The sequence below is a fragment of the Anabrus simplex genome, chromosome 1 (assembly GCF_040414725.1).
Source record: "Anabrus simplex isolate iqAnaSimp1 chromosome 1, ASM4041472v1, whole genome shotgun sequence".
Taxonomy (NCBI): domain Eukaryota; kingdom Metazoa; phylum Arthropoda; class Insecta; order Orthoptera; family Tettigoniidae; genus Anabrus; species Anabrus simplex.
This window is the reverse complement of record NC_090265.1, coordinates 1,084,559,202-1,084,574,248: the sequence shown is the minus strand read 5'-3', so window position 1 is coordinate 1,084,574,248 and position 15,047 is coordinate 1,084,559,202. Positions and strand designations below refer to the sequence as shown.

General features: G+C 41.3%; 1 protein-coding gene across 1 annotated transcript in view; it reads left to right on the top strand.

Moving 5' to 3' along the window:
• Positions 1-814: 814 nt before the first annotated feature.
• LOC136858083 (mucin-17) overlaps positions 815-15,047 on the top strand; it is a 103,029-nt gene continuing 88,796 nt past the window's right edge. Inside the window, exons 1-2 of the mRNA XM_068225292.1 lie at positions 815-1,034; positions 8,751-8,807. Coding sequence (XP_068081393.1) covers positions 815-1,034; positions 8,751-8,807 — 277 coding nt within the window. The remainder of the gene's footprint in view (positions 1,035-8,750; positions 8,808-15,047) is intronic.

The following is a 15,047-nucleotide window of genomic DNA, read 5'->3' as shown; positions in this document are numbered from 1 at the left end:
TGACAACTACGAGACCCAGACCAGTAGCCACTCACTCGGTAAAAAATTATTGATCACTTGTCTAAATCTGAAGACCATGAAGTATGATGTCGCAACGCCTCAATACGAACTTTCGTTAGCTGCTTCTATGATTCCGGCAGTCTGATTGAATGGTTTACTTAATTATCTATTAGCGATAGCAGAGAATTTGCATGAAAAATTCGTATGTCTGTTAAGAGCATGCGAAAATATTCTATCAGTGTCTCTTCCTACTGTCAACCAGTAGTAGCACAGCTGAAGATAAATGAAAATATTATTATATCTGTTAACAGTATAAAATTAAAAACATGCGAAAATATTATGTGAATTTCTCTACTTGTTAATACTTAGTTGGACAAAATAATTCGGCTGGCAGATGTGGATAAATAAATTGAGATGGTCATAATGGTTATTAATTCATTCCACACCGGGCGAGTTGTCCGTACGGTTAGGAGCGCGCAGCTGTGAGCTTGCATCCGGGAAATAGTGGGTTCGAACCCCACTGTCGACAGCCCTGAAGATGGTTTTCCGTGGTTTCCAGTTTTCACACCAGGCAAATGCTGGGGCTGTACCTTAATTAAGGCCACGGCCGCTTCATTCCCATTCCTAGCCATTTCCTATCCCATCGTCGCCATAAGACCTATCTGTGTCGGTGCGACGTAAAGCAAAATGGCATATAATTCATTACTCCTGAAGGCTGTTGCCTGCTTGGGAGCGAAATCTTCTAGACTGGATTAAAAGTACATAAAATTTAGCTCAAATAATATAGTGTTAGTGAATTTCTTTAATATTCAGTATGCCAGATGACCCTCGAAAGTATGGACCTTGTATCTTCTCCTTCCTGCGCCGTATCCACGTAGCAAATGTTGACGAACAGGTTGGCGATCATCTTTTGTCGACTGCTGCTCGAAACAGTTTGAAGATAAGTTCTCCATACCAGTCCTTGAGGTCGTTTAGCTCAATGTTCTTCTACCGGGACCTCGCTTGCCTTCGATCTTACCTTGCAGCAAGAGAGTGTATTTCTCTGGTTGTTTGCATGACATGAACAAAATATTCGAACTTGATCTTCTTGATTGCATTTCACTGTTTCCTTTGAATTGTTCATATGCCCCCAATTATCCATATTTTACACTTTATCAAACCAGATTTTACACAACGTATCTATAAGCCCACATTTCAAATTCTTCTGGCCTTTTTAAATATGAGTCTGTCAGGGATCAGCTCTCTACTTCACAAAGCGAGATAGATAAGCCTGACAAGTCTGATTGTCTGGTTGCAATACCAGACAAAAATCTGTCTACTGTATCTTTCTCATTCGTTTGGTATAGGGACATCATTATATTACTATGCTAGTGTGCAGGATATTTTGTGAAGTATAAACTTGTGTTGTAGGAGAATTTATATATATATATAGTAAGTTAATGGCCAGGCTGAGTGGCTCAGACTGGCGAGTGTAGTCCTTTTGACTCAAGTTGGTGGGTCGATTCAGGCTCGTTTTGGTGGTATTTGAAGATACTCAGAGATGGTCAGCTTCCTGCCGGTCCTACAGTAACAAAGTTTCGGCATCTCGGCGTCTCCGAAACTCTTTTAGTTAGTGGGACGCAAAACCTATATACTGTATATCACTGTTTGTTTTACGTCACATCGACACAGACAGGTCTTATGGTGACAATGGGATAGGACAGTGTTAGGATGAGGAAGGAAACGACTGTGGCATTAATTTTCTGGTGGTATTTTTCTGGTGTAAAACTGAGAAACCAAGCAAGACAATCTCGAAGGCTGCCGACAGTGGGGTTCAAGCCCACCACCTCCTGAATGCAAGCTAACAGCTCGTAGCCAAATTTCTCCGTTGTATTATTATTCAAAAAATTAATGTTTTAGTATAGCAATCATTGACTTTTTGACAATATTTTAAGATTAGTGTGGACTTATTTCATAGTGCATAATTGCTACCTAACAGGTGTGTTAAGATTGGTCTACATGTTTTTATTATTTCGAATTACGGGAATTTTGACCAAATCTGTTTACGGAAAAGACTTATATGCTTTACTTTCTGGTGTTTGATCAATCTCAGAAGTAAAATAAAGTTATGGCAATTAAAAACATTTCACTCTTTATTTCTTCCTGGATTGATCAGTGGAGGAGTAGCCCGATCTTAACTGGTAAGAAAGTACACATTATATCCCCTCACTACCTAGTGCTCATTAGTGCTAAGTGCGGCCAGTATCCAGTATTCGGGAGATAGTGGGTTCGAACCCCACTGTCGGCAGCCCTGAAGATGGTTTTCCGTGGTTTCCCATTTTCACACCAGGCAAATGCTGGGGCTGTACCTTAATTAAGGCCACGGCCGCTTCCTTCCCATCCTTCTTTCCTGTCCCATCGTCGCCATAAGACCAACCTGTGTCAGTGCGACGTAAAGCCAATAGCCAAAAAAATATGCAAAATAGGCTACGTTTTCCGATCTTTTACGTTGCTACTGCGCAAGACAATGATCCTTAACATTCCCACCATTCGTACGGCTTACTTGACGCCATGACTACTCTGTTCGTCTTGTTTAATATGGCAAGGACGAAGAACGTTAGATTGTACACCTTCGCGATGCAAGTAATTTCCCAGTAAATAATTCAATGATTCATTGTAAATGAAAATGTCTTGATTATATATCAATTTTATAAGTCTAAAACAAACGTAATGGGATTCTGTCAAATGTTATTTGTTGATGCAATAATTAACAAATTAGGAAATTAAATCTTAAAGGAAGTAGATGGATATGGTTACTTCAATAGTAGATAACCTATAATGACAGAAATGTGGTAAAAGTAAGATACGGAAATGCTCAAGCAAGTAAGGCTGTTTCTAAGAAAATGCATATGAAGGAGCTAGGTCCATATTTGCTTAGGGCACAAATCTTCCTTTTAATATTTCATCATATATGAATTCTGCTGACATCTACCGAAATTTCAAAATGGTGTAACGTGTTCAGAAGATAACGAAATTCTATAATAAAAGAAAAGCGGATTTAAAATATATTGAAAGCCATTTATACAACTATTGCTATGGATTAAGGTATTAAACAATAACATGAGGTTGAAAAATATTTGTGCTGTGGTGGCAATTTCGATTACTTGAATAATTTACCAACAAATTTTAAATTGCAAGGGGCTGCCTGGTCGAGGCGGTAAAGGCGTGCTCGGTTCTCCCGGAAGTGCGTGGGTTCGAATCCCTGTCAGGAAGTCTTAAAATTTAAGAAACGAGATTTCAACTTCCGGAGGTGCATGTGGACCTGAGGTTGACTGAGCCTACACGAAAAATGAGTAACAGGTTAATTCCTGGGGGCAAAGGCGGCCGGGCGTAGAGCTAACCACTCCACCCCATCACGTGCCGAGGTTACGAATGGTGGAAGCCTTTACATTCCACCCCTCCAAGGGCTTTCATGGCCTGTACGGAGATGACTTTGCTTTGATTTGCTTTTTAAAAAATTGCAACATTACCTACACAGTGATTTTACAAACCACCAATTTAAAATTTTCTTCAAAAATATAAAACAAAAATGTTTGATCCATCTGCATATAACAGATAACATTATTTAGGGATAGCAACAAATATATGAGAATATTGGAAAGATAGTTCAAAAGGTATTTGTGCGAAGCTTTGTATTGTAGTGAAGTGAAATATGGCCAATAACTGATGAATAAAGGCAGAGAAATGCGATGTTACAGAAAAATGACATAACTGGATAGAATCGCAAATGAAGAGATACTAAGTTGATGAGAGGAGAACGATTTGCCGAAATTTCACCACATGAAGATGGTGTTGTTTGTTGTTAAAGGGGCCTAGCATCTAGGTCATCGGCCCACCACAAGAAGATACAGCTTGTTGAGGCACTTTTCGAGACACTGAGAATTTTTTCAATGACTTTTTGAAAAAAGTGAAGGTATTAAAAATTGTTGGAGGAAGATAAGATATGACTCTCTTCTGTCTTCAACCTGAAGGTTAGGTGGATCCTCGAAAAGCACCACCGATTGTAGCACCATAATGATACGTACAGGGCATCGTAAGGAGTGAGATAGTTTGCCATTACTGGACCAGAAAGTGCTATTGCAGTACGAATGGCCTTGTGAGTAGCGCCTTTGATAACATCCAGACATTATTACTAGTGCTCTGAGCGGCAGTCAGCCCTAGCCATACTTCAGCAGCTCCCATGCTGTCGCAGCCATAAATGAGGCCGAGACTTCGTGGAAACTACATTCTGCTCTGATCTGTACCGAGAGACAAGACATCCATATGACAAGCGGAATTATAGTAGACGCAGGATGGAGCGGGGTAGTAGAGATTAGAATGGTTTGAAGAACAGCAACACATGTGAGGGTTGATATAGAAAGTAGTTTAGGCGAGATATATGAAAATATGAGACAAGATCAGAAAGTAGGCTGTGTCTACTACCTGGCTAATGCTGTGTACATCTGAGGTGCACGTGTTTGAGGGAGTCGATATTCAGTTACAACAACCCACATGCAAAAGAGTTTTCCGCTACTTGAGAACACATTTGTAAGCAACCATAAATATAGACATACACTTCCCTGACACTGTTCAGTGAACAGATCTCTGCGAATAAATGGAATGCTTCTAACTATCTCGTATTTGTAACTTATCTGCGGCTGGAGGTAATAACGAAATTTAAAAAGTATGTATTTATCTCCTGTAAGTGATAGTTATGCTCAAAATGATGGTTCGTGAACGTTAACAGGAATGGGCACAGTTGAAAGGGAATCACGAAGCAACCGCAATGTTTCTTGGATCCGAGCAGCTGATAGTAAGATTAAGACGCCGACAAATGTGGTGAGAAAAACGAACCGAGTAAAACTGCTTTCCTGGTCCGATAATTAAGACTTTATAGCATGATGATTATTCTGTACCTAGGTAGGTCTATGCTGCCAATATAAGGAAGAAATTTAAATACGAAGAAGAGAGTTTTTAAGTATCTATTGTTCCCACATTTTAGACAGAGCGATTCTATTTGTTCACAATCGTTATTAATTTATATCAGTAGCAAAAAATGGCAAAGTAATGTGTAATTCATAAAAATAATTTCTGACCGCATGTGTCATATGAATGTAATCCATTCTTCTAATTGGCCTGGATCGATTACAATGAAACTTGAAATTGAACTAGTCTCATAAGCAGGATGCCCCTCCTCTTACTGTCTCATTTCTACTACCATCACAAATCATTTATATTTCTTTTAAGGCCCTGAGACATTTGTTAATCCACCTCATGGAAACCGCACGATGTCAGTTGTGAATAGTATCCATAGTGCGTGTTGTTATTTATTAAAATTTCCACCTGTTCAATACTGCGTATTGGTTGAAGAGATGGACATTTTAATTGTGTATTTTTATATTGTGAATTAATGTGATCTTAAGCATATATCAATTTTCAAAAAGAAAAGCGCATTATAAAATGCATTTTGTTAACTTTTCAAAGCTGGCCAGAAAGCGCATATTGATAAAATGTCATATTTTGCGTGTAGTTGAGATGGTAAATAACATAACTTTTCAGAAATACTTTTCAACGATGTTTAAATTACCAAGAAGAGCCCTCGTATGTCTAATTTATACTAAAATCTTACGTCCATAAAAAACTTTTTTTTGCTAGTGAATTTGCGTCGCACCGACACAGATAGGTCTTATGGCGACGATGGGAGAGGAAAGGCCTAGGAGTTGGAAGGAACCGGCCGTGGCCTTAATTAAGGTACAGCCCCAGCATTTGCCTGGTGTGAAAATGGGAAACCACGGAAAACCACCTTCAGGGCTGCCGATAGTGGGATTTGAACCCACTATCTTCCGGATGCAAGCTCACAGCCCTGCGCCTCTAACCGCACGGCCAACTCGCCCGGTCCATTAACAACTAAATAGTCATGTTTTGTGGTAGAAGTTATCTTTTGTAACTGGATGGTACTAAAACACAATTTTGAGGGGAAACTACACACTGGTAGTTCGTTTTCAAGCCATGATAATTTTCAGTAAGGATCTTTATTTGTCGCAGTTTTCCAGATCACTTCAAGGAAATGCTGCCGAGAATACTTTCATTCATATTTCATAACGTTTACTGTACATTACTCCTGATACTTCCAGATATATATATAAGTGCACTGCTATGAAATATCCCTGCATCCTACAGCCGAATCACATCTGCCCAGAGCATTTTCATTCTGAGGAATTATTCTGATTCTCTTTTCAAGGCATCGCTTCTCACTAGGCAGTAGGCATGTAGTTCGGACACTGTTATTGAAGACACGTCGTAAGAACACCAGTCGAGGATCGTGAGCTCAGAAAGGTCGGTTCGCGCGGTGGGGAACCGCTTGCTCAGAGCAGGAATACGACGATGCGCGCCTCTGGCGAAAGCTCCACTTAGCCTTGCACGTCTCCAGAAGTGCCGCTAGAATAATTCCTGTTTGGGGGAGGGGGATAGAATGACGCTTGTATTTGGTAACAATAAGTTACAGTCCGCCTCTTTGCCGTAGTGGTTAGTGTGATTAGCTTCCCCCCCCCCGGAGGCCCGGGTTCGATTCCCGGCTCTGCCACGAAATTTGAAAAGTCGTACGAGGGCTGGAACGGGGTCCACTCAGCCTAGAGAGGTCAACTGAGTAGAGGTGTGTTCGATTCCCACCTCAACCATCCTAGAAGTGGTTTTCCGTGGTTTCCCACTTCTCCTCCAGGCAAATGCCGGTATGGTACCAAACTTAAGGCCACGGCCGCTTCCTTCCCTCTTCCTTGTCTATCCCTTCCCATCTTCCAATCACCCCCACAAGGCCCCTGTTCAGCATAGCAGGTGGGACCGCCTGGGCGACGTACTGGTCATCCTCCCCAGTTGTATCCCCCCGACCCAGAGTCTGAAGCTCCAGGACACTGCCCTTGAGGCGGTAGAGGTGGGATCCCTCGCTGAGTCCGATGGAAAAAACGACCCTGGAGGGGAAAACAGATAAATAAGAAGAAGAAGTTACAACATTACTCTCCTTTGTTGTTTGTGCAGATAGAACTGAGCAGCACTAGGAACGTTCAGAACAGTGTTCAGCTCGTTATGCTTCTATTTTTCCAGCAGGAAACTGACAACTTATCTAGAAGGATAAACCTAGTCGTGTTAATGTGTTTGCCTCACGCTGACACGGTCGCTGGATTTCTCCCCTACTGAAGACATACTGATTATGATCAGTCGATGTCTATCACAATGCCAGACTACCTACACAGGTGCAAGGGGCGCCGAACTGTATATATTGCCGCAATTATTTGCATAAAAACGACAGCTTATGTGCAGCGAGAATTTGAAATGCGTATATTATTATGTGTAACTGTGCGGAACTTGTATGTTTTCAGCTGTATATCTTCTACTGCGTCCGCTTCTGTGGTGTAGTGGTTAGCGTGATTAGCTGCCACCCCTGGAGGCCAGGATTCGATTCCCGGTTCTGCCGCGAAATTTGAGAAGTTGTACGAGGGCTGGAACGGGGTTCACTCATCCTCGGGAGGTCAAATGAGTAGAGGTGGGTTCGATTCCCACCTCAGCCATCCTCGAAGTGGTTTTCCATAGTTTCCCACTTCTCCTCCAGGCAAATGCCGGGATGGTACCTAATTTAAGGCCACGGCCGCTTCCTTCCCTCTTCCTTGCCTGTCCCTTCCAATCTTCCCATCCCTCCACAAGGCCCCTGTTCAGCATAGCAGGTGAGGCCGCCTGGGCGAAGTACTGGTCATTCTCCCCAGTTGTATCCCCCGACCCAAAGTCTGAAGCTCCAGGACAATGTCCTTGAGGCGGTAGAGGTGGGATCCCTCGCTGAGTCCGAGGGAAAAACCGACCCAGGAGGGTAAACAGATGAAGAAGGAGAAGAAGAAGAAGATATATTCTACTGTAACGTATCTATTTTACCTGCAGGTTTACTTTTGGGTGAATTGAGACATTGGTTAGTATGTTGCATTTGCTTTTAGGCAGTGCACATGAACTAGAATATAAAACTGGTCTGATTTAAAACATATATATATTGCTGCTGTCATCAGTCAATAGACTCCTTTTATTCAGCTGTCTACAGTATGTCGCCTCATTGTGCTAAACTTTTCATTTCTACACAAGCAATATATTCTACATCTGCTGTAATGTGTTTGTCATATCATGTTTTAGTGTACCACTACTGTTCTTACCGCTTACACTTTCATAGGAAACTTACTGAACAAGTCCTGTACGCATCAAGATATGTCCCATCAATTTATATTTCTTTCTTTTCAAATGTTGCCAAACTGTTCCCCTCTCAACAACTTAGTTCAGTATCTCTTCATTTGTGATCCATTATATCCATCTGACCTTCATCACTCTTCTCTAATACCACATTTCAAAGCTTCTATTATTTCTGCACTAGTGAATATCCATGTTCCACTTTCACACAAAAATTTTCATATACATCTTTCTAATATACATATCTATGTTTAAAGTGAACAATTTGTTTTCTTAAGAAAGGTTTTCCTTGCTTTTTCTAGTCTGCATTTTATGTTCTTCTTATTTCTGTCATTCTATTACCCAAGAAACAGTACCCATCTACCTCGTTTAAGACTTGATTTCCTTCTGTAATATTTTGTGCAAGGATGAACAAAAATGTCCTTAGTTCCTAAAATATTCAACACTACCCCTAGTAAAAGTATTATGAACCAGTTGAAAGAAGCATATATTAATAGTGTGCCGTGTTGTTGCAGGTGCCAGGAGCGATTCTTGGCCGCGGGACGGGGACAGAGGGAGACGAGATACTCCCGGTAAGTATTATTGGTACTTTCTCCTCGTACACCTGCGGCTCAGACCTCTGTAGAGCTGGCGGTCCAGAGAGGCTGTAGAAAGCTCGTCCCCAATTGCCATGACCTCATCCTACGCTCTCTCACGCACTGGTGAGAACATTCCACTGCTGCCCGATAGGAGCCAAACCTAAGCAATTTCACTGCATCCTGAGTGGGAATTATCCTCACCTTCTCTAGAGTAATGGAGAGCGTTAAATTGCGCTCTACGAGGACGTTAGGAAGCTATATCACTCAGAATTAAACCACTCAACATCTGAGCGTTGGCATTGTTATACTGAGTGGCATTTATTCAGTTTATATTACACATTCAAGAATAGTTCATGAAAACCTACAACCTGTCTTCCAGTCATTGACTGGGTCAGGGAAGGAATGAATGAATCATATATAGGCTATTAGTACGATGGGGTCGCCACTCCCAAAGTGATTTATTAATGACTGATAGATGCTATGAAATGAGAATGGAGAGGGTTGCTGGAATGAAAGATGACAGGGAAGACCGGAGTACCCGGAGAAAAACCTGTCCCGCCTCCGCTTTGTCCAACACAAATCTCACATGGAGTGACCGGGATTTGAACCACTGTATCCAGCGGTGAGAGGCCAACGCACTGCCGTTTAAGCCACAGAGGCCTCAAGAATAGTTAATGTTAGTTTTTAATAGGTCCCTGAGTTACGAAACTTTGTCCTAGAAAGTTATTGTTTTTTAATTGTCAATAAATCTCTAATTTAAGTGCCTTTAAATGCCGAATAACTGTGATGAGATTCGTTCTCTTAACAGAAGTGAGCACTTAACCAACAGAACCTCACACTCGGTTATTTGCTGTTGCAGTGCCTTATTTTAAATCCTTAGGTATCCTCCTCAATTCTAGACTCGAATAATCTTTTTTTTTTTTTTTTACAAGTTGTTTTACGTCGCACCGGCACAGATAGGTCTTATGGCGACGATAGGTCAGGAGTAGGAAGGAATCGGCCGTGGCCTTAATAAGGTACAGCCCCAGCATTTGCCTGGTGTGAACATGGGAAACTACGGAAAACCATCTTCAGGGCTGCCGACAGTGGGGTTCAAACCCACTATCTCGAATAATCTACACAAAAGTTATAAATCTCACTACAGCACAGGTTATTGCGTTAGTGATCCAAGCTGTCCCAAGTCTCTAAAAAAAAAAAAAAAAAGGTACCATGTTGAAAATGAAATATAAGTAACTAGAAGAAAAACAAAGTTATTTTCGCACAGGCCTTGAAGGCCACTGCTCATAATCTCAGCAGTAAGAGTATAGAGTGGTTAGCTCTATGCTTGGCCACCTTAACCTGGTGCTGTACTGATGTGCCATGTGCCTTCCTTCCCAGAATTGGAAGTCTTTGTTTCTAAATTTGTTGACTTATTGACGGGGTGCCGAGTATGTCTTTACCACCAAGGCTAGGAAGCTCTCAATAATAATAATAATAATAATAATAATAATAATAATAATAATAATAATAATAATAATGCTCCTTTAGTGTGTCTCTCATTTATGATGGTCTTACGAGCTGTCAAGGTTTCCTTACAGTCAGCGTCGATAGTGAAATTTCCCTTGGCACTGTGTTTGAAAGCACGTATAAGGGGCGCATGGTCCTGGACAACGATATCGTACTATGAAGTATCTGAAACAAATACTGTGGTTGGTGAAATGAAATGGCGTATGGCTTTTAGTGCCGGGAGTGTCCGAGGACAAATTCGGCTCGCCAGATGCAGGTCTTTTGATTTGACGCCCGTAGATGACCTGCACGTCGTTATGAGGATGAAAATGACACATACACCCAGCCCCGTACAAGCGAAATTAACCAATTATGGTTAAAATTCCCGACTTTGCCGGGAATCTAACCCGAGACGCCTGTGGCCAGCACGCTAATCATTTAGCCATGGAGCCGGACGTCTGTGGTTGGTAAATGAACTGAACTCTATGACTGGTCAGGAGAAAGCTTTCGACGGCTCTCTTCAGTTGAATGAAAAAGCTCTCCACATAATTTTCGGTAGGGGCCGACCGCACGTAATTCGAAGTACTAACACGCTCAGGAGTAGAAAGTCGCTTTAAGCACGGCACAAGATTACTCCTCGAGGCAATGGAATATATGTACCAAATGAATGCTGTGAACCAAAAGATCCGTGTTCTACAAATTGCTTCAAAAGTAGCTGGTGCATGAGTGCACGTAATGCTGGGAGAAGAGGAATTCGAGAAACTATCACTACAATATGATGATCGTTATGAGCGAATTTCCACTGTGTTCGCCCAGGAAAGTCTTTCCAACTTTTCAAATTCTAGTCCAAGACCTTTGACCTGGCAAAGCCATCTCCGAACAGTCCTCGGAAGATCCTTGGAAATGAGGAAGGTCAAGACTTTCACTGTCTGTAACCTCTGCACTAGGTGGGATAGAGTGGTCAGCTCTACGCCCGGCCGTCATTGCACCCTAGGAATTAACCTCGTACGCATTTCTGATGTAGACTAGTAAACCTCAGGGCCATATGTCCCTCCAGAAATGGACTTATCGATGGGAATTCGAACTCACGTTCTTCCTGGTGAACACAGCAAACCTTTACTGCCTTGACTAGGCAGCCCTTAGTCCTTCGTCCTTATACCGAATTTTACTATACTATACGCCGACTCGATCTAGGGGAGCGAGCCCCACCTCTGATCTGGAGGCTCAGGGTTCGATTCTCGACCAGATCAGGGAGTTTTACTTTGAAATGAGGACTGGCTCAAGGTTCGTTCAGTCTACATGAGAACAACTGACGATCAGTCCGTCAGTGAAATGGCGGTTTCGATCTATAAAGTCAAAATTAACTGCGAAGAGGATTCATTGCGCTGACCACACATCACCTCATAATCTACAGACCTGGCTGAGCAGTGGCCACTTGGTAGGCCAATGCCCATGAGGGCTGTAGCACCACGGGGTTTATTGGCTTGTGTTATAGGAGACAAATCTACCGATTAGAGCGAACAAAAGTAAAGTAGCGGTTATTAGTGTTTTAAGAGAAAATACGGCGATATAATCATCTTTTCTCAATCTCTCACACAAAAGAAAGAGGTCCAACTCTTAGGAAAGAGAAAGTTATATGAGACGAAAGAAGAAGAAATACCATGAAAGGCGTAAAGAATTAATCTCCCTAGACTTCACACATTCAATGACCGTGGCTTTGAAACAAAAAACATGGCCGAGACAGATTGGATGGAAAAGATGGAAATGAGGAGCCGAGCACAGGTGAGTGGATAGAGGAGATAGCGGAGAGAGGAGCGCTATCTAGTCTCCCGCAGGGGATCGCCACTCGTGACGACCACACTCACTTGTGAGGCACTCTTCTTTCTCACCTCTGAGGGCATGTCACTAACTTCTCACCAAGGCGTCCGTGGAGCGATTCCCGGACAATGCAACTGTTAAAAAACGAAAAGTCATGTCCCAATGGTTCGGATTCCACGTAATATTAGAGGTCTCATGGCTATGATCGTAGTATCAAACAGCTACGTAAAACTACAAGTTTTTTTCTTTCATTCCTGATAACCAACTCTCGTGATCAACTTCTCTTCTCTCAAATAGGCCATGCAGAGAGGAGGTGAATTCTACCCACAAACTCTCAGAGGTTGTTCAGGGAAGTTGGCCGAATATTTTGATACGAGGAACGCAAGGTTGCTGGTGACTCATTACTGAGTAATTGCGTTCTTTCTGTTTTACACTCGAGTGCCTTTGCGTTTATTTACATGATTACTTTTTATTTTATAGAACTATATACTTTTACGCACGTTTACTCGGTGCAGTAACGTTTTAGCATTTGCCCTAACATTGTTCAAAATGTAAAAATAGATACATGAAGCATGTAATATATGAATGGATCTATTTTTCACACACTCAAGTAATGCATTAATAGTTTATGGTAGGCCTAACTATGAGAACAGCAGAGTATACGTATGTGCTGTACGACTGTGTGTCGTTTTTGATCAAGTAGGTCCACCCAAAAACGTATTTTACGTTAAAAGTAAGAAATACAATCACTCAGTAATGACCCATTACTGAGTAATTGTATATTAAATTATTTGGCCAAAAACCGGGATCAACCTCTGAAAAATTTGCTGGTAGAGTTTACTACGCCCTGTATACATGCACTTCAAGTAGAGAGTAATTTCTTGACTAAGCCAGTTCCTCATTGTGTATTGACATTTGGCAGTAGCAGGTATTTATCCTCAAATTTAGCTGAAGAATTCATAGTATGACGTATGAATTTTAACCCAGATGTTCCTAGAGGGCAAGGAATCCCTTAATATCCAAACATCCCATCACTTTCACTCCTGGGCCCGACCTGTATCGAACAGCATACAGAGTTCTGATGCCGATACGGTTCAAACATAATTTTGTGCTAATGCTTTGTGAGAATGCCAGTGATAGTTCTTTCCTTTGCAAAATTTTTAAATCATTTTAAATTACTTCCTTAAATAGATTATTATTGACTGGTGAACTCAATTCTAGAATAAGTAAATAAGTGCAATGGTGTCCAGTCTTACTGTAGAAGAAATTGTTGGTCAGTCAAAATTGATCGTGGCCAAATTCCATAGTTACGTCACTTTACCGCACGATCCATTACACCTATTTACAAAAGCTATACTCATATCTTCCTGTTAGGTCACACTGGTGTTAGACTCAGAGAGTGGCGTACTATGCCAAGTTTACGTCAGACGTGCGTTTATTTTCAACAAAGAAAAGCCTGGAAGAAAAAGTTGCACTTCATTTTTTAAAATAAAATGATTCAATATTTTAGTTATGTTATGGAATAAACGTGTGTTTGGAGATGATGTGATTAGCGCAGTTCCTTACCTGCTGGCTTTCTATTAGTACAGCCCAGGTTCATGTCCCGGCCGGTCTCACCTGAAAAATCACGATACATCAGATAGAGCATCCAGTACCGGTATTTAACTATTTATTTACATGAAAGCCAACAACCAGTCTTATGAACGAAAATATTTCTCTCGCGTCTTTTCCGTGAAAATGTATTTATGGAATAAAGTAAATTCTTGATAGAAGTATGTTAACAAAGTTTAAAAATTATTTGCGTAATTACGTACCATATACAAAATTTTAAAATTACGTGATGATCTTATCCAGAAGACAAGATGACGTCTCCCGGCTGGCATAGTAAGTAACTCCTCTGAAAGCACATTTTTCACCTAATGTACAGTAGGTTTCACACACATTCTTGTCTTCACTGTCTTGTTTTCAATTTGTGTTTTGTGTGCATGACATGTCAGTTGTAATTTCTTCTGTGTCTGTCTCTGAGTGTGACTTGCTAGTATACACATTCAGTATGAGTGTGACTGGTAGGATCGCACAATCATGGCATCCCCGTCGCAACCTTTATAGCCAGCGTAGTACATTCCAGTATTAATGGAACATAGGAATTCTACAAAAAGTTCTTCATACTTTTCCAACTACAGAACAGCTAACAGTAACCTGTATTTATGTTTTACGCAAATACAAATTTTACAAAAAGAATAATTAACTGAAAATGCCTATTTCGAGTTAGAATGTCTGTTATGTGCACTTCACTTCGAAAGCTTTGTAAAAGTACTTCTGTAGACTAGTCGTATACTGTTTTACTTTACGTCGCACCGATAGAGATAGGTCTTACGGCAACGATGGGACAGGAAAGGTCTACGAGTAGGAATAAAAGCGGCCATGGTCTGGTGTCAAAATGGAAAACCAAGGAAAACCATCTTCAGGGCTGCCGACAGTAGATTCGAACCCACTATCTCCCGAATACAAACTCACAGCTGTGCGACCCTAACCGCACGTTCAACTCACTCGGTGGGTTTAAACCTGTCAGAGTAGTCTGATTTTTGAAGGACGGAAAAATCAATTCAGTTTTGCATATCATACAGTGTCCGCATGTAAAATATTTCCAAACATACATTCGATATTTACTCAGAAATAAGTCAACCAATAGACTTCCTGTATCTCTGTCACTGGCAGGTTCGATCCTAGCTCAGTTCGGTGTTATTTGAAGGTGCTCAAATACGTCAGCCTCGTGTCGGTAGATTTACTGGCACGTAAAAAAACTCCTGCAGGACTAAATTCCGGCACCTCGGCGTCTCCAAAAATCGAAAAAGTAGTAGTGGGACGTAAAGCAAGTAACATTATTATAATTATCTTTGTCACCTAGTGGAGAAGCATAGAGCATCGAAA